Raw genomic sequence first — 16,664 nt, 5'->3', positions numbered from 1 at the left:
TGATAGTAAAAAAGTAAAAATTTAACCATTATATTGTAATACCAGGATTGTTAATAAATTGAGTGAATTTGAGTTTGGTCACCTTCTAAAGCTGATATTATAGGACCAACTGAAAGACTTGGTATCACCTTGAAATCGATGACGAGGAATTTCACTATAACAATTATAACGTGTTCATGAGAGATAGAGAGACTCGTGGGGAGATTACATTCTTATCAGGAGTGAATTGAAAGCAGTCAGATTGTTAAAGACCTTATGTCTGGGTGAATGTAGAATTAGTATGGTGCAGGTTTGTCTGGAGATAAAGTTTAGTTGGGATATGCTACAGGCCTAATGATCACGGAGCATATGACTTGGTACTCCCTAAGGACAGAAGAAGTATCAGAAATTTCACAGGACAGGAACCACTGGCAGGTAGCAAAACAACATTATAAAATGGGTAGTGCCCAAGGAAATTTAAGTGGTCAAAGAGAGGTTTATGTTTGAGTAATGTGGTGAAGGATTATGGGATTATATTTGATGTATCGAGAGACTGGCCTGGGTCAGCACCATGATCTTAAAGCCATAAACTGATTGTTTGTCAAGTTACAAATTGGTTGTAAAGAGATATGACTGGTTGGAGAGATAATTGGTTGGAGAGATATGACTTGAGCTTAGAGGAAAACTACAGTTTTGGCTATATCCAAAATTACCTTGGATTTGGGAAGCCAGTGCATGCATATCATGCACTGGCTTGATATGTTGTTGTTGTTATTTGTTTTTTAGGAGCATTAGCAACTAAGGTCATATTGCTTTGGTATTGCTTTTTCATACTACATAGCTATATTCTGGACACAAGCTGGACGATGACTACAGAAACGGATAGCCTGTTAATTATGGTTGATACATTGAGAGGGTTAGCCCTCGAAAAAGTCCCTTTCAATGTATCTATATACCTATAATTAACATAATTTTATTTTATAATATAATTTTGATATGTAAGGTTTTGCCTTATGTTATATTGAATATATATTTTTTCCAGGTTGCCGTAGGCGCGTACATAGGTTCTTATGTTTCTTGGGCCGTTATATTGTACCGGTTGGTTTCTCGGTATACACTATAACCTGCTAAATTTTGATTATAACTACACCATTAGACTCTACCACTATAACTAACATCTTAAATAATAAAATAATATACAGACGGATGTAATGTTAAATCATATAAGATGGCATTAATCAGATCTGTGTTGGTTTATTTATTTATTAAATTAAATTTTTTTATATGTATTATAAATATATATAAAAAAAATTATACTAGTCAAAAGTGAAACACTAATATTTTGAGTTTTAAAGGCTCTTAGTCATAAAATATAATTCACATATTTGATTTTTATTTTAAATTTCAAAACATACCTGTTGTTTATTGACTATATTTGACACTAAGTGGCAGAACTTTGACAAAAGATGATCATTTCCTGTATGTAGCAAATCAATAGCAACAATGATCAATTCTTCTGCATCCTTTTAAAAAAATAAAACCCGAAAAAAAATTATCTTATTAAATAAAATGTCATTTGAGCTTAAAAAGCAATAGTTTTAAGAACAAATTTTCAAGTATCACAATTATATAATGACTGATTAAATAGTTTTGAAAATGCTATGCTTTTTCTGTTTTTTTTTTTTTTTTTTTATATAGATGATGTGTAATATAAGCACTTAATAGGTGTTAAGTGCTTATACAGAACAGGAACAAGAAATAAACTATGATTTAAATGTTATGCATTGTGCAAAACAATGTATGTATGTATGTGATTTATGAACTTTCAACCTCACAAATTATGTTAACAAAATCATATCTTGTTCTTATAAATTTTCATTTAATTTAAACATTTCCACAAATATGATCTTTTGAAAGTAAAATAAATGAGATGAAATACCTTAAATATTTATATATGAGGAACATTTGAAAAGTTTTGGGACTGTACTTGTTACAGTTCCAGAACTTCACTGTACAGAGTTACTGTACTTGTTACTGAGAACTGGAACCGTACAGAGCATTCGAAACATTTTCCTTTTCAAAATAGCAACAGGCTACTTTTGATATAACACTTCAGTATAGAGGTGCTCTTTTTTTTTTTTTTTTTTTTCATCTCCATATCAATTACCAAACCTGTGCTTTCATGGTTTACATTTTAAAAGATATCCAAAAATCACATCAGGTAAGATCTGAGCTATGTAGCAGAACCTCCAATTACCATTAGTACCTGTTCTGCTACATGCAATCTAGCATTATCTTGCAAAAACCACTGCTCTTATTCCATATCCCTGGCCTTTTGTTCCAAATTGCATCTCTCAAGTGATAGCAGAGTGCCTGAGAATAATCACCAATGACTTTTCAGTGATGAAGCATCCAGTGTCGATGAACAATACCTTTAGTGTCAAAAAAAGGATCGGTGTAACTTTTCTGGAAGGAGTGACCCTTGATCATCATCTTGTCATCTTAAAAATGCTCCATTACTTAATATTAATAGTCTACTTAAAGCATCCAGTGTCCATAAGCTTGCTGATTAAGCTCCAGTATCTCCTAACCACTTTTCCCCAGCTTCATACAAAATTTAATCACACATCTTTGCCTTTAAGCTGACACAATATCTTTTCATCTACCATTAAAAAAAATTTCTAAATTTTTATTAAAATAAAAAATTAATTCATTAAAGAAAAAACAAACATATTTTACTTTCTATATAATAACAAACACAAACAACTAAGTTTAGAGGTGATAACTATGTCATTGCCTTATAACGTGGCTCATTCTGCTAAAGCCTCTTACAGCCATAAAATATTGCCATTTTCTGAACTTATCAAACACCCCTTCTTTTTAATTTATTAATAGAAAATTAATAAAATTTATTAATAGAAAATAGTAGCATAGAAAATTCATATCATATGGTACACAATCCTCCAAGTAAATTTACTTTGTGGGACCACGTGACCACCAAGGCACATTATGCAAATTTGCTTGTTATTCTTTTTTAATGTATTACTAGGGGGCTCCACCCCTGCTCGCTTTGCTTGGCAATCTCCGCACACGCTTTTCTATGTAAAATGTAGAGGTATGACAGAATAAATCAAATATTTTCTATGTAAAAGAGACACCTGTTGAAACGCACTGAATTGATATCTAATTAGGAAATGACCTATGTAATTATTTACCTGCGCATTTGTAGTGACGTAATTATCCTGCCCACTTGTATCACGTGACCTGCACCCCTCTTCTCCCATTGGCTACCCCAACACGCAGCATTTTCAAGATCGAATAAATATCACTATGTAATTATTTACTTGCGTTTACATTGGTCACTTAGGAAAAGGTCTTTTGCTTCGAGTTCCATAATGCATGAGGAATATTGTTGCATCCAAAAGAGCAGGACTAAAATATTAACTAAAATATTTACAAACTATACAAATATTTACAAAATACTAACCTATTTACAAATATACAAACTATATCGGGATGTTGGGTCCCTTCATCAGCTGACATTAATATACAAAAAAATGTTACAATGGAACATCAAATGATGCTGGGAGTGGTCATATATTAGACAGTGAAGCATGTGCACGAGGTTGGTGAACATTATGGAGGCAGTTGTCTTGCAATGCGTCCCATGTACGTGCTCTACATTGTTAACAGCAAGTGTCTGATTCTGCCCAGTAACCCATTTATGTTTCTTCCATTTAACATTCACCAACCTCGTGCATGTGCTTCACTGTCTAATACATAACCATGCCCAGCATCATTTGATGTTCCATTGTATATTAATGTCAGCTGATGAAGGGACCAATCGTCCCAATATAGTAGAGATATGATTGTAAATGGTTTAGTATTTTGTAAATATTTTAATTTCTTGTAAATATTTGTATAGTTTTGTATTGTAATGTTATTATTTGTATAATAATAGCATTATACTAATATACTAACATTATAACGCACTGATCGAAATCTAATCAGGAAATGACCTATGTAATTATTTACCCACACATTTGTAGTGACATAATTGCCCCTCCCCCTTCTCCCATTGGCTCGAATAAATATCACCAGGAGGAAAACCTTTTTAATGTATAGAGAGATATTTTCATTTGCTTTAAATTCTCTTTTTTTTTTCTGAAGTTTTTTATTTTCTCTTTTTTCAGGAAAGTAGAAATTAAAATAAAATGCCGAGAAACGCAAGATGGTTGTTGAGTGACGAAGAAATAGAAAAACTTTTATTTGAATCTGTTTCTGACAATTTTGTAAAGGATAAGGATTATACCAAAGAAAATGATTCTCATTCAGACTCTGATAGTTCAGTTTATTCAGACGATCCAGCAACTGCTATGTTATCAGATTCTGAAATCAGTATTGTATCAAATGCCAACATTCCATCTACTTCAGTTTGGCAATCTGTAACCAGTGCTGGAAACATTTTTATTTTCTCAGCACAAAATGTCGGTGTAAATCTGAACACTTTAGCAGAACTTGATGGGAAGGAGCCTATTGTCTTCTATAAATATTTTATTAATGATGAAAATGATATCTTTGTTTGTCAATAAGACCAATAAGTATGTGGCTCAAAAACTTGCAGCATCAGCACACCATATGGAAAATCAAGAGAACTAAAATGGGTTGATACCAATCATGCAGAAATGAAAATTTTTATCAGAATGATTCTATGGATGGGTATCATTCAATTACCTAAACTACGAGACTATTGGTCCAAAAGTATATTGTATGAAAATTCTGTATCTAAAATAATGAGCCGCAACAGATTTGAGCTTGTACCCTCCACGTTCCATGTTTGTGACAACGGTAAGCAAAAAAATGCAGACGATCTTTTGTACAAAATTTCTAATTTTCTTGAACTTCTGCAAACTAAATTCAAGGAAGCATACATGCCAGAGGAGGATGTGTGTATCGATGAAAGTAGCATACCATTCCATTGACGCATTTATTTTAGACAGTATATTCCAAACAAGCGACACAGATACAGAATAAAACTTTTCAAATTATGCATTAGTGGAGGTTATACTTGGTCTTTCAGAGTTTATACTTGGAAAAAAAAAAAAAAAAAAAAAAAAAAATGGAGTTGCTGTTTCTGAAAATGTTGTAATGGAACTTATGTCTGGACTACTAGACAGTGGAAGAACTGTTTATATGGATAATTAGTATACGAGTGTTTCCTTGGCGAAAACTTTGATAAACTCATTTGGTAGGCACACAACGCTCTAACAGAAAAGGAAATCCTGCAGATGTAGTACATGAAAAATTGAAAAAGGGAGAAACAATCTCCAAAAAGAATGAAGACAGAACTATGGTTCTAAAGTGAAAAGATAAAAGGGATGTTTTAATGTTGAGTACAAAGCATGAATGACAATTCCATGGAAAATTTTATGAACAGAGGAAAAGAAGTTTCAAAACTTGTCAATGTAAAGGATTATAACAAGGGAAAGGGGTTTATTGATTTAGTATATTCACCGCATTCACTGATATAAAAGATTGTTATTCCATTTGATTCTGCTATGATTGTAGTCAATTCACTACATCTGCACAATAAATAAGAAAAAAAGAGAACATAACAGGTTTAGAAAAAATTGTAAAACAATTACTACGCCGAGAAACAATATCTAGATGCTGTAGGCTCCTACATCAAAAACGAGACATATCTTGAAGGATTTGGTTGGATTTCAATTTTATTGGTGCAAAAGCAACTAAGGCTATGGTGCGCCACAACTATCTTGAAGGAAGTAGGACAGGAAAGGATTACATGAAAGAGGTGCAGCATCTGTTACAAAAATTTAGTCAGAGATAAAGGAACTCCTTATGCTCGATTACACTGCAAAAACGTTTAAGATCATTTGTGAACTTTGTAAAATACCAAATGTTATTGCATGTTTTCAAAAGAACATATTCATCAACAATAAAGCCCTATATCCATAAATTGCAAATTCAATTGTTTTGATTAAATATTTATATTGGGATACCCATGATTCAGTTGAATGAAAAATTTGTTTTCTATTTTTTATAAAATATGTTTATGAACGAGTTCTTTTTTTAATTTAATTGTGTAAGAAATAATGTTAAAAACTTAATAAATTGCTTATCACAAATCAAAATTTTGGATTTTTGAATGATCAATAAAACATCCCATAAAGAAGAAAATGTAACAAAACTGCCCGACCCAAACCAACTAATGTCACACTAAGGTACCAGACATTCGATTGGTATACATAAAATCCATATAACTCAAGTATACAGGTGACCATGCAGCGCTGAAGACAAAAACATGTGACCCACCAGCGGACACATAGGCCATCAAATGAAAAAAGAAATATTGGTAGGCACGTGGCACTCAAAGTGTTAAAGAAAGAAACCTAAGCAAAATAACAATAAATATATAAAAAATTAGCATAAACTAACAAATCCAGTGATCTTGAGACAGAAATATTTTGGAATGAAAGCCTTTCTTTATTTGTTTATTACTCTACAGTAGTGTAGAAAATTCATTTCATGATATTTATCATAAGTAGAGAATATCTTTATTATAACTCAGAAATTTCAAAAAAGAAACATAAAAGAAAAAAAATATATATATGTAAAAATAAACTACCAAATCAAGTGATCTTGGGATCAGACTGATTTTGGAATTATAGGTTATTGAAATTTTATATCACCTTTTCTGACATTGCATAACATAATAATGCACTGCACTGTTTTTAATATGCCACACTGTATGGTACATATAAAACAGCATTAGCATTAGTAGAGGCATTTGATGCAAGAAAGCAAGCTTATGCAGCATCAGTCAAAAAAAAAAAAAAAAAAACCACTCCCACTTCACCCCTCTGTTCGTTCAAAATACCTGTCCAGCTGAGCCTTAAACTTATTTAGGCTATCAACTTCCACGACATGGGATGGAAGTCTGTTCCACCAACCAACCACTCGCTGGCTAAAGGCAAATTTCCGCACGTCTATCCTACATCTGTCTTTCCTCAATTTGAATTTATGCCCTCTCAGGTGATTATTCTTAGCGAGAGGAAGAATCCCATCAGCATTGAGCATGCTCAAACCATTCAATGCTTTATACACCTCTATCAGATCACCTCGCTGGTGCCTAGTCTCCAGACACTGTAATTTGCAAATCTTAAGCCTTTCTTCGTAAGAGCACCCCTTTGTTCCATTCACTAATCTTGTTGCCCTTCTCTGTACTCGTTCCAGCAGCTCTACATCCTTCTTGAAATGAGGCCTCCAGACCTGTATACAGTACTCTAGGTGTGGCCTGACCATTGCCTTATACAAGGGAATAATCACCTCCTTATCCCTGCTAGAAAAATTCATATATATCATTGACAATACACCATGAGCTACTCTTGCAGCCCGTCTGCACTGCTCAGAGAACTTCATATCTGCCTGCACAACCACCCCCAGGTCCCTTTCATTCTCTACCACTGTCAGTGTAATACCACAGAGTTGATACGTTGCTCTGGGGTTGCTGTTTCCCATGTGTAATACTTTACATTTGTCAATGTTAAACTTCATTTGCCACCTCTCAGCCCATCTGCTCAACCTTTCCAGACCCTGTTGCAGCAGCATAGTGTCAGTAGTGTCCTTGACAACCCTGCCTACCTTTGTATCGTCTGCAAACTTCGACATTAAGCTTGATATACCATCATCAATATCATTTATGAATACAGAAAACAATAATGGACCCAACACTGAGCCCTGAGGGACTCTACTAATAACATTAGTCCACGACGAGCAGTGTCCATTGATTACCACTCTCTGTCTTCTCCCCCTCAGCCACCCCTTTACCCACAGCAGCAATTTGCCTCCAATGTTACACTGCTCCAATTTGTGCAGCAGTCTTCCATGTGCAACAGTATCAAAAGCCTTTCTAAGATCCAAGTATATAATATCAAAGTTATTCCCTGCATCCAGTTCCTTTGTGGCTGCATCATAGTATCCAATCAAATTGGTCAGGCAAGACTTCCCCTTAACAAAACCATGCTGTGTCCGAGCTATAACTGAAGTCTTGTCTAAATGATCCTGCAGTGCTTCTTTAACTAGTGCCTCCATTAATTTTCCTGGAACAGAAGTTAAACTCACAGGTCTATAATTGCTTGTGTCAGCTTTTGATCCTCCTTTTTTAAATTGGGGTCACATTTGCACATCTCCAGTCTATGGGTACCTCCCCTGAGTCCAAGGAAGCTCTCATAATTATGGCTAAGGGTTTGCTTACTTCCTTTGCTGCCTCCTTTAATATAACTGGATAGATCCCATCCACCCCAGGTGCCTTTCTTGTGTTTATCTTCAACAATTTCTCCTCCACTTTACTCTCAGTTATTACAAGATTCTCTAGCTTACTGCTAGAGTTGAATACACCTCTGGCATTCCCCTCGATAAATAACTCCTCATGTGTGAATGTCGATGCAAAATATTCATTATTATTATTAAATCTATTTTGTAACCATAGGTTTGGTCCCTGTATGGTCAGTGGACTAGCAGGGTGTAAAATAAACCACAATTATGTCCAGTAAACTTCCATTATATAATCCAGTTCACAGCACTTTTAACACTCTTTTCTTCTGGCTCCAAAAGGGAATCCTATGAAGCACAAGGGAATCCTATAGATAATAACAAAAGCACCATGCTTTTGTTATTATCTATGGTGCTCTCATTTAAAACCCAAGACAAAATTGAAACTGTATATAACCCTCCCTCCTTCCTCCTGAGTTTTGGTTTTGAGAAAGGAATAGAAACTTAATTCTAGAACTCATTTATGATTCATTTTATTTATTTAATGGAAGTCATTTCCAGTGCAGGTGACATTTGTTATTTCATATTTAACTCAAAACTTTGAAGGTCGAATGGTTACTCTTTGCAATTCAGTGTATAGCCATTTATTGTTGCACTCACATGATTACCTCAGCTTTTTTCTTTTTATTCCCACTGTTCATCCACTTTCCTTGCTGGAAATAGTGTTTTGCAGTAATCAGTGCCAGTTTGTGTGTGTGTTCAACATGGCTTCAATAAATTTCATTAATAATAGCATTATTATTATGTTAATGCTACATTTACTATGTTTATAATACTCAAGATATATTTTGTTCAATATAACAAAATCTTTTTAATAAAAATACAAAAAAGTTGAAGACAACAAAAAAGCAAACTTAGTAATTAGAAGGCAAGTTTAAACCTACATATAACCACTGCTTCACAAACACTATAAAAAATAAATAAAAAAAAGGAAAACCAACGTTATCCACTGAAATATTGACATTTGGGGTCTATATATGAAAAATAGACCCCAAAAAGGGGAATCCCACATATAGTGCCCTTTAGGCCTTTACCTAGAAAATATTATAATGAGAGTTTACTGAATTAACCAATCAGCAATAGCTGGAAAATTTGAAATTCCTCTGTGCACAAAAAAATTTGAAAAATAAACAAAAAATTTAATTCTAAATTTTTCATTTTTTTGATACCATTTATATTTTTGGTATTTTAATTAAAATTATATTTTTCATTAAAAAATGTTTTTAATAAAGAACACAACTGTGAAAAGAACCACAGTCTACATTAAAAACATATATTTTTAATTAATTTTTGAAAATTAAAACTCCTTTTAGACCTGTCAGCAAGTGAACGCAAATTTAAAAACCATGCCCTTCAAACCTATGCTTTGATGTGAGGAGAGCGCATCACTAACAGCAGTGCTCACTGCATATTTTTGCATGTAAACAGTTTGATTACAGATGATGCATCGATGTCGCGAAGCCAGTGAGGTTTACCGATTGGAGGAAAGCATGCAGCAGTAAAGCCAGCTTGCTATCATTAACATTGCATATAATTAGGTTTAATTTAATCATAATTTTTTAATTTAATTTTGCAACAACTAACAGCATTTCTGGACTTTTCTGCAGAAAATTCAAAGAAAACATTTATTATTATTAGCCATATGGTGCAAGGAAGCCTGAGGCTTATGCTGTACCAGCCAAAAAAAAAAAAAAATTCTGAATTATCCAGAGAGAGAGAGAGAGAGAGAGAGAGAGAGAGAGAGAGAGAGAGAGAGAGAGAGAGAGAGAGAGAGGAATCACCTAGAAAAAGAAGAATGATGATATCCAGCTCAGGACCCTGGGTGTGCCAAGCCCATACTCACCAGATGTGAGCCCCTGGGGTTAATTTTTGACAATAGGTATTAGGAGTTTCAGCTGTGTGGACAGAGTAAATGAAGTACAAATTGCTGAATTATTGTAGGGTCAAATCAGCCCTGTGAAATAAGTTAAAAACAATTTTGGTACATATACTCCCATTATGTCATCATATATATGGAAAAACTGATCCTAATTCACAAAACTTTCAATTTATGAATCATTTCTAAGGGACACAAAATGTCATATCTGAAGGTTATTGTAGTTTATCAGATAATGTAGAAGGAAAACCTTAAAATAATAAAGGATAGCAAAGTTTGACTCTCAAACACAGAAAATAAACAAATTAAAAATGGATATTTAGGGACTAGCTGTGGTCTTGGGGTAATGTATGTGGATGCAGATTTGCACTTTTTTTTTTTTTTTTTAGCATTAGCATTAGTAGAAGCATATGATGCAAGAAAGCAAGCTTATGCAGCATCAGCCAAAAAAAAAACAACAAAACACTTCCATTTCACCCCTCTGTTCGTTCGAAATACCTGTCCAGCTGAGCCTTAAATTTATTTAGGCTATCAACTTCCACAACAAGGGATGGAAGTCTGTTCCACCAACCAACTACCCGCTGGCTAAAGGCAAATTTCCACACATCTATCCTATCTGTCTTTCCTCAATCTGAATTTATGCCCCCTCAGGTGATTATTCTGAGCAAGAGGAAGAATCCCATCGGCATTGAGCATGCTCAAACCATTCAAGGCTTTATACACCTCTATCAGATCAACTCGCCGGTGCCTAGTCTCCAGACACTGTAATTTGCAAAACTTAAGCCTTTCTTCATAAGAGTAACCCTTTATTCCATTCACTAATCTTGTTGCCCTTCTCTGTACTCGTTCCAGCAGCTCTACATCCTTCTTAAAATGAGGCCTCCAGACCTGTATACAGTACTCAAGGTGTAGCCTGACCATTGCCTTATACAAGGGAATAATCACCTCCTTATCCTTGCTAGAAAAATTCCTGTATATCATTGACAAGACACCATGAGCTACTCTTGCAGCCCGTTTGCACTGGTCAGAGAACTTCATATCTGCCTGCACAATTACCCCCAGGTCCTTTTCATTCTCTACCACTGTCAATGTAGTACCACAGAGTTGATACGTTGCTCTGGGGTTGCTGTTTCTCTTATGTAGTACTTTACATTTGTAAATGTTAAACTTCATTTGCCACCTCTCAGTCCATCTGCTCAACCTTTGCAAGATTGAGCTGATATGATGCCACAAAAAGTGCACAGCCCATTGTTAGTTATTGCACTGTTATGAGGAGCGGTACGAAAGTAATGCCTCCAATTTTTTTCCTCAGTAAATTTAATTCCTATGCCTTTTACATCAATTAATCCTCAATCATTAATAAACACACTGTTATTTTTCCACAAAGTCACCATCATTTTCTATGCCCTTCCACCATCTCCGAAAAATCATAAAATAATCAAAAAAAAAAAACAAATAAATAAATAAATTTATTTATTTATTGTTTATTTTATGATTCAAGTGTTTCCTAAGTTCAATTCATTTTCTGTTATTTTTATTAATATTAGTTGATTACAAGACGTATTCCAATCCTGCAAAAGTCCTTACTCTTGCTCCGGAGGGCTTCACAAACACTGTGCTTGAGTTGGTTGTCATCCACAAAATAGGTTTCACAGAGTTCATCCTTCAGTGGGCTGAAGAGGAAAGTTGCAAGATCCAGGCTATGAGAGGGGTGAGGAAGAACAATGCACCCAAATTTTTCAATGGCTTCCATCGTGGGCAGACTGGTGTGGGGTCATGCATTGTCACAGAGAACCTCATTAAGGTTTTTGTCTGGTTGAACTCTATGGATGCAGGCTTTCAACTTTTTCAACATATCGATCTGAGTTGATTGTGGTGCCACACTCTAAGAAGTCCACAAGCAAGACCCTATCTTTATCCCAAAGCACTGTCGCCCATGACTTTACCAAAAGAAGGCTGTCTTATGAACTTCTTGTGTGGTGAATTTTGATGGTGCCACTCCATCAACTGTCTCTTTGTTTCAGGGTCATAATGGTGCATCCAGGTTTTGTCACCTGTGATCATGCGTGAAAGAAAAACCTTTCCTTCACTCTCGTAGCTCTTTAGAAGTTCCATACAGATGATTCTCCAGGATTCTCTGTGCTCACGTGTCAGCATTTTCGGGACCCACTGGGCACAAACCTTGTTGTAGACTAGTTCCTTTATGATGGGTATCACAATAGGTTTCTCTATACCTACTGCATCACACAATTTGCGTGTTGTGATATGGCAGTCCTCTTTGATCAGCCCGTCAATCCAGCTCTTGTTGTCTGTTGTCACTGACATTACTGACAGTGAACTCAGGGCTTGTCAACAATGTCACTTTCCTCACTCTTAAAATATCTTACCAAACGCCTAACTGTACTCACATCTGCAGTCACCATAAACATTTTTGAGATGCGTACAGTTAGACATTTCGTAAGATATTTTAAGATTTTGATAGGTGCTACTTCTTCCTTAGTAAGAAATTCAATCACCACTCTTTGTTTGATATGTATATCTGTAACATCTACCATTTTGAACTATCTGTGTGCTGAACTCATGAGACTGATCATAGCACCACTCAGTATGGTGAAACTAGAGACCTCTCGGTGACATGTGAAATGACCTATGGCACCACGTTTGAAAGAAAAAAATTAGGAGGCATTACTTTTGTACCGGTTACAACAGTTACAGTGAAAACTTTTTTGGACTTAGCTGTCCAGAATATTAATGGATATTCGTTATAGAACTAATTAGAAATAATAAAGGTTAAAAAAAAAAAAAAAAGGTAAACTGCAGCCATTATGAATCCACTGTAGGATGGAAGCCTCCTCAATGATTCATGTTGTGGGAAATGGACCATAATCTGCCATGCTGGTCCAGTGCAGGTTGGCCAATCGACTATATTTAGCATCCAAGGGCTTGAACCCCGGTCTGCTCAAAGAGCGTGTGTTCTGCACTCCCACTCCTGACTACTCGGCTATGGTGTCAACAGTGACATTAACACAACTTCTTGCTAACTAATTAGTATTAATACATAATATTAATTAGTAAGCAAAAAGTTATGTTAATGCCACTGTTGACAAATGACATAGCTAAACTTTATGAGAGCAGCCAGTCAGGCTGCTATGATTAAGCAGAAAATGTTGCTAGCTGTTTGCAGATTTTCTTGGTACACCAACTATTTGGTTACAGTGTGCCAATTCACATGGTATGTCAGCTGGTTTATAGTTATTACACTCATTATAAATGCATTTGTTAATAGCTGCTTTGCTAGTTACATGAGCTGAAAAACACAAAAAGGCACAGGACTAGACCACATAAGAGTATGTGATGTCATGAAAATGACATGTGATAAATAAAAGTGATGAAAGAGTCACTAACAACAGTTACTTATTCAGGGTGTCTGTGCATGCATTTCCATTTTTGTAATGTAAAAATTATAATGCTATTGTGAGGTGTGGTGTAAGAACCTACATTACCAGAGTGGGCCAGAGGCTCACATCTTGGCTTGGCACACCCAGGGTCCTGAGCTGGATATCATCATTCTTCTCTTTCTTGGCGATTCCCATCTACTTCTGACTCTCTTTCTCTCTCTCGGGGTAACTCGGAAATTTTTTTTGGCTGGTGCAGCATAAGCCTCAGGTTTCCTTGCACTATGTGGCTAGTAATAATAATAATGACAAAATGCAGACAGGTTGTTTCAGTTGTCTCAGGTGTGCAGGCAAAGGTTAAAGGTGTTTAACCTTTGAAATACTTGTATCATTCAAATATCCTAATTCTTGACAAAGCTTTGCACAGACTTTCTTTTCCCTAGAAATGAAAGACTTTTTTTCATTTCTTCAGGCAGAATGAAGAAATGAAAGTGACAAATTGTCTCGTTATTCACATCCAACTGGTCAGCTATCATTCTGAGGATCAAATGACGATCTCTTTCCACAATTTCCTGAACTTTTGCAATTCTGTTCTCATTTCAGGAGGTCGACGGATACAAACTTCTAGTGTTATTGTGAACATCCTTAAGTCCATCTTTGAACCCCTTATACCATTCAAACACACTGGTATGACTTAATGTTTCATCACCATAAACAGTTTTTAACATTTAACATTTTCCCAGTTTAAAGCATAATTTGATATTCATTCATTGCTCCCTTGCAAAATCACAACTAATTTCATTAGAAGCATTAATGCTACTAATGAAATTAGTTACTTTCAACTTTTTGGCTTACTGGACAATCTCTGTACCACCATCTGTTGGAGGAAGTTTGAACTACACATACCACTTATAACTCTGCTGGTAAAATGAAACAGAGGTTGTTGTACCATTTAGAAAAAATTGGTTAGGAAAGGTATATGGGAGAATATGATTTTATTTTGAAATAAAAAATGACTAAAATGTTTTTAAAATTTTTAAAAAGATTTTTTTAAGAAGGGTATCTGTCAGATGTCAAGACACAATCGAAGAATTGTCACTTGTTTGATACTCATCTACTTTTTTTTAAAAAAAAAGAGTATCAGTCAGATGCCAAGTGACAACCAAAGGATTAATTTATAAAGAGCTAACATATAGCAGGAAACAAACAGTGATGCATATTTTTCAGTAAATGAAATATACTTTGAGTCACAGTGTATTGACCTAATAACAACTGATATAATACAAAAAAAAAGTCATCAGGAGCCAAACCACTGATGTTTCCTGGAATTAGATACAAGGGCAGTGATATTAGGGATCTGCACTGAGAGTTCTCAGAAAGTGAGGACAGTTTCTCAGAATTGTAATAAATGCTAATAAGTGAATGGTTCTCAAGGACAATTTACTTATTAACATGGGCGGATGAATTAACATGGGCTTATTATATATAATAAGGCCCCTATACAATGGGGCCACTGTGCTATTTTTCTGCAATTTTTCATAATGGAGATACTAGGCTGCCTGCTTGTGCATCAAAAAAACTAAGCAAGTGACAAAAGTAAAGATATAGTGAAAGAGTAAGCCGAAAAAGAAAAATTCATGCAATGAGGAATGGAATAAATTTTGTATATCATAATTAATAACATTTTCAAGTTAAAAGTAAAATGCTAAAAATTACATTTTTTGATTAAAAGTGTCCCTTGGTGATGCAAGCAATGGAAGATTTAAGCAAACACTTCTCTATTAGCAGATTTGTCTTGATGTTTTAATTTTTCAAAAATTATATTTCAATCATGGGGTATAAACTCAGCATGACAAATTTTGTTAATATTAATAATTTTAAATACAAAATTATAATTAAATACAAAATTATAATTACATAGTTTTCAATAACAGTAAGCAAGCTTACTGTTATTGAACAGTACAGTTCAATAACAGTAACAATAACAGTACAGAACAATGGTCTCCCCATTGTTATTGCTGTAAAAGATGAAACTAATAAATAAATAATAACAGTAAGCAAGCTTACTGTTATTATTTATTTATTAGTTTCATCTTTCTACAGGTGCACTGATTTTGCAATTTCAAAATCCGACAATGTAGAATGTGGAAAACTATAAGTGTTGACTGGAGGAGAAAATATTCCTCCTTTCGAGACAAAAAAAAAAAAAAATCTTGTAAGGCTTCATGGTATAAGAATAATAACTGGGTTTTTTGGGGGCACAAAAAATTTTGGGTTGTTTTTAAGTCTAAGCTAAGTACGATTGCAGTGAAGGACAATATGTATTTATTTACTGTATATAGATTTTGACCAAAATTCTAACATTTCTTTTCAGTACTGCTCACGGAATTTTTTTTTTTTAATTAATTTTATATTTTCTTTTAACTATTGCTGTAAAATCGTTCAATTACTAACTATTGCTGTAAAATTAATCAATTACAATTACTGCAAAATGATTCGATTACTAACTACTGCTTTGAAATCAATTATTCAGTATTATTTTTATCAACTATTCTTATTCAGTATACTAGTATCCAGCAGAGCAATCATAACCCTAACCACGTGTTTGTAGTTCAGTTAAGAAAATACTATACCGATTTTTCCAGGAAGGACTCGTGGTAATCAAGAGAATTCAGATCATCCAAAATTTTATGCAATTCTTGGAATTTCGATTCGTTATTACTTGTGGAAACGCTCTTTAACTTTGAATAGCATTTCCGAAAATTTATCCTTTGAATATTCATTATTAGTTTTTATCATCTACTGTCAAACAAATTAAGCATTTCTTAATAATCGGAAAAAGTTGTACTTTAGTACCGATACTGCAAACTGAAAGAAAACAGCAGAAAGTACATTTTTTTCTCTTCTGTTTGAGATGATGTGATATGCATAAATCTGAAAATCACATTTACGGGATTCCTGAGTAATGACATAAACGTAAACCCGCTGCTCTTGCAATATTCAATTTCCGTATCCGTCGAACAAAGGTAATCACTACATCACAGTCTACACTACATACTAGT

General features: G+C 34.4%; 1 protein-coding gene across 1 annotated transcript in view; it reads right to left on the bottom strand.

Moving 5' to 3' along the window:
* The window catches only part of LOC150074936 (HEAT repeat-containing protein 6), a 314,697-nt gene extending 298,312 nt beyond the window's left edge, over positions 1-16,385 (bottom strand). Inside the window, exons 1-2 of the mRNA XM_090389386.1 lie at positions 16,236-16,385; positions 1,395-1,502 (exon numbers count right to left, since the gene is read on the bottom strand). Coding sequence (XP_090245512.1) covers positions 1,395-1,502; positions 16,236-16,385 — 258 coding nt within the window. The remainder of the gene's footprint in view (positions 1-1,394; positions 1,503-16,235) is intronic.
* Positions 16,386-16,664: the final 279 nt, after the last annotated feature.

Source organism: Mastigoproctus giganteus, unplaced genomic scaffold (genome assembly GCF_048544385.1).
Source record: "Mastigoproctus giganteus isolate SK-2022 unplaced genomic scaffold, ASM4854438v1 scaffold_15, whole genome shotgun sequence".
NCBI lineage: Eukaryota > Metazoa > Arthropoda > Arachnida > Uropygi > Thelyphonidae > Mastigoproctus > Mastigoproctus giganteus.
The sequence above is the reverse complement of the archived record's forward strand: the minus strand, read 5'-3'. Positions and strand labels throughout refer to the sequence as shown.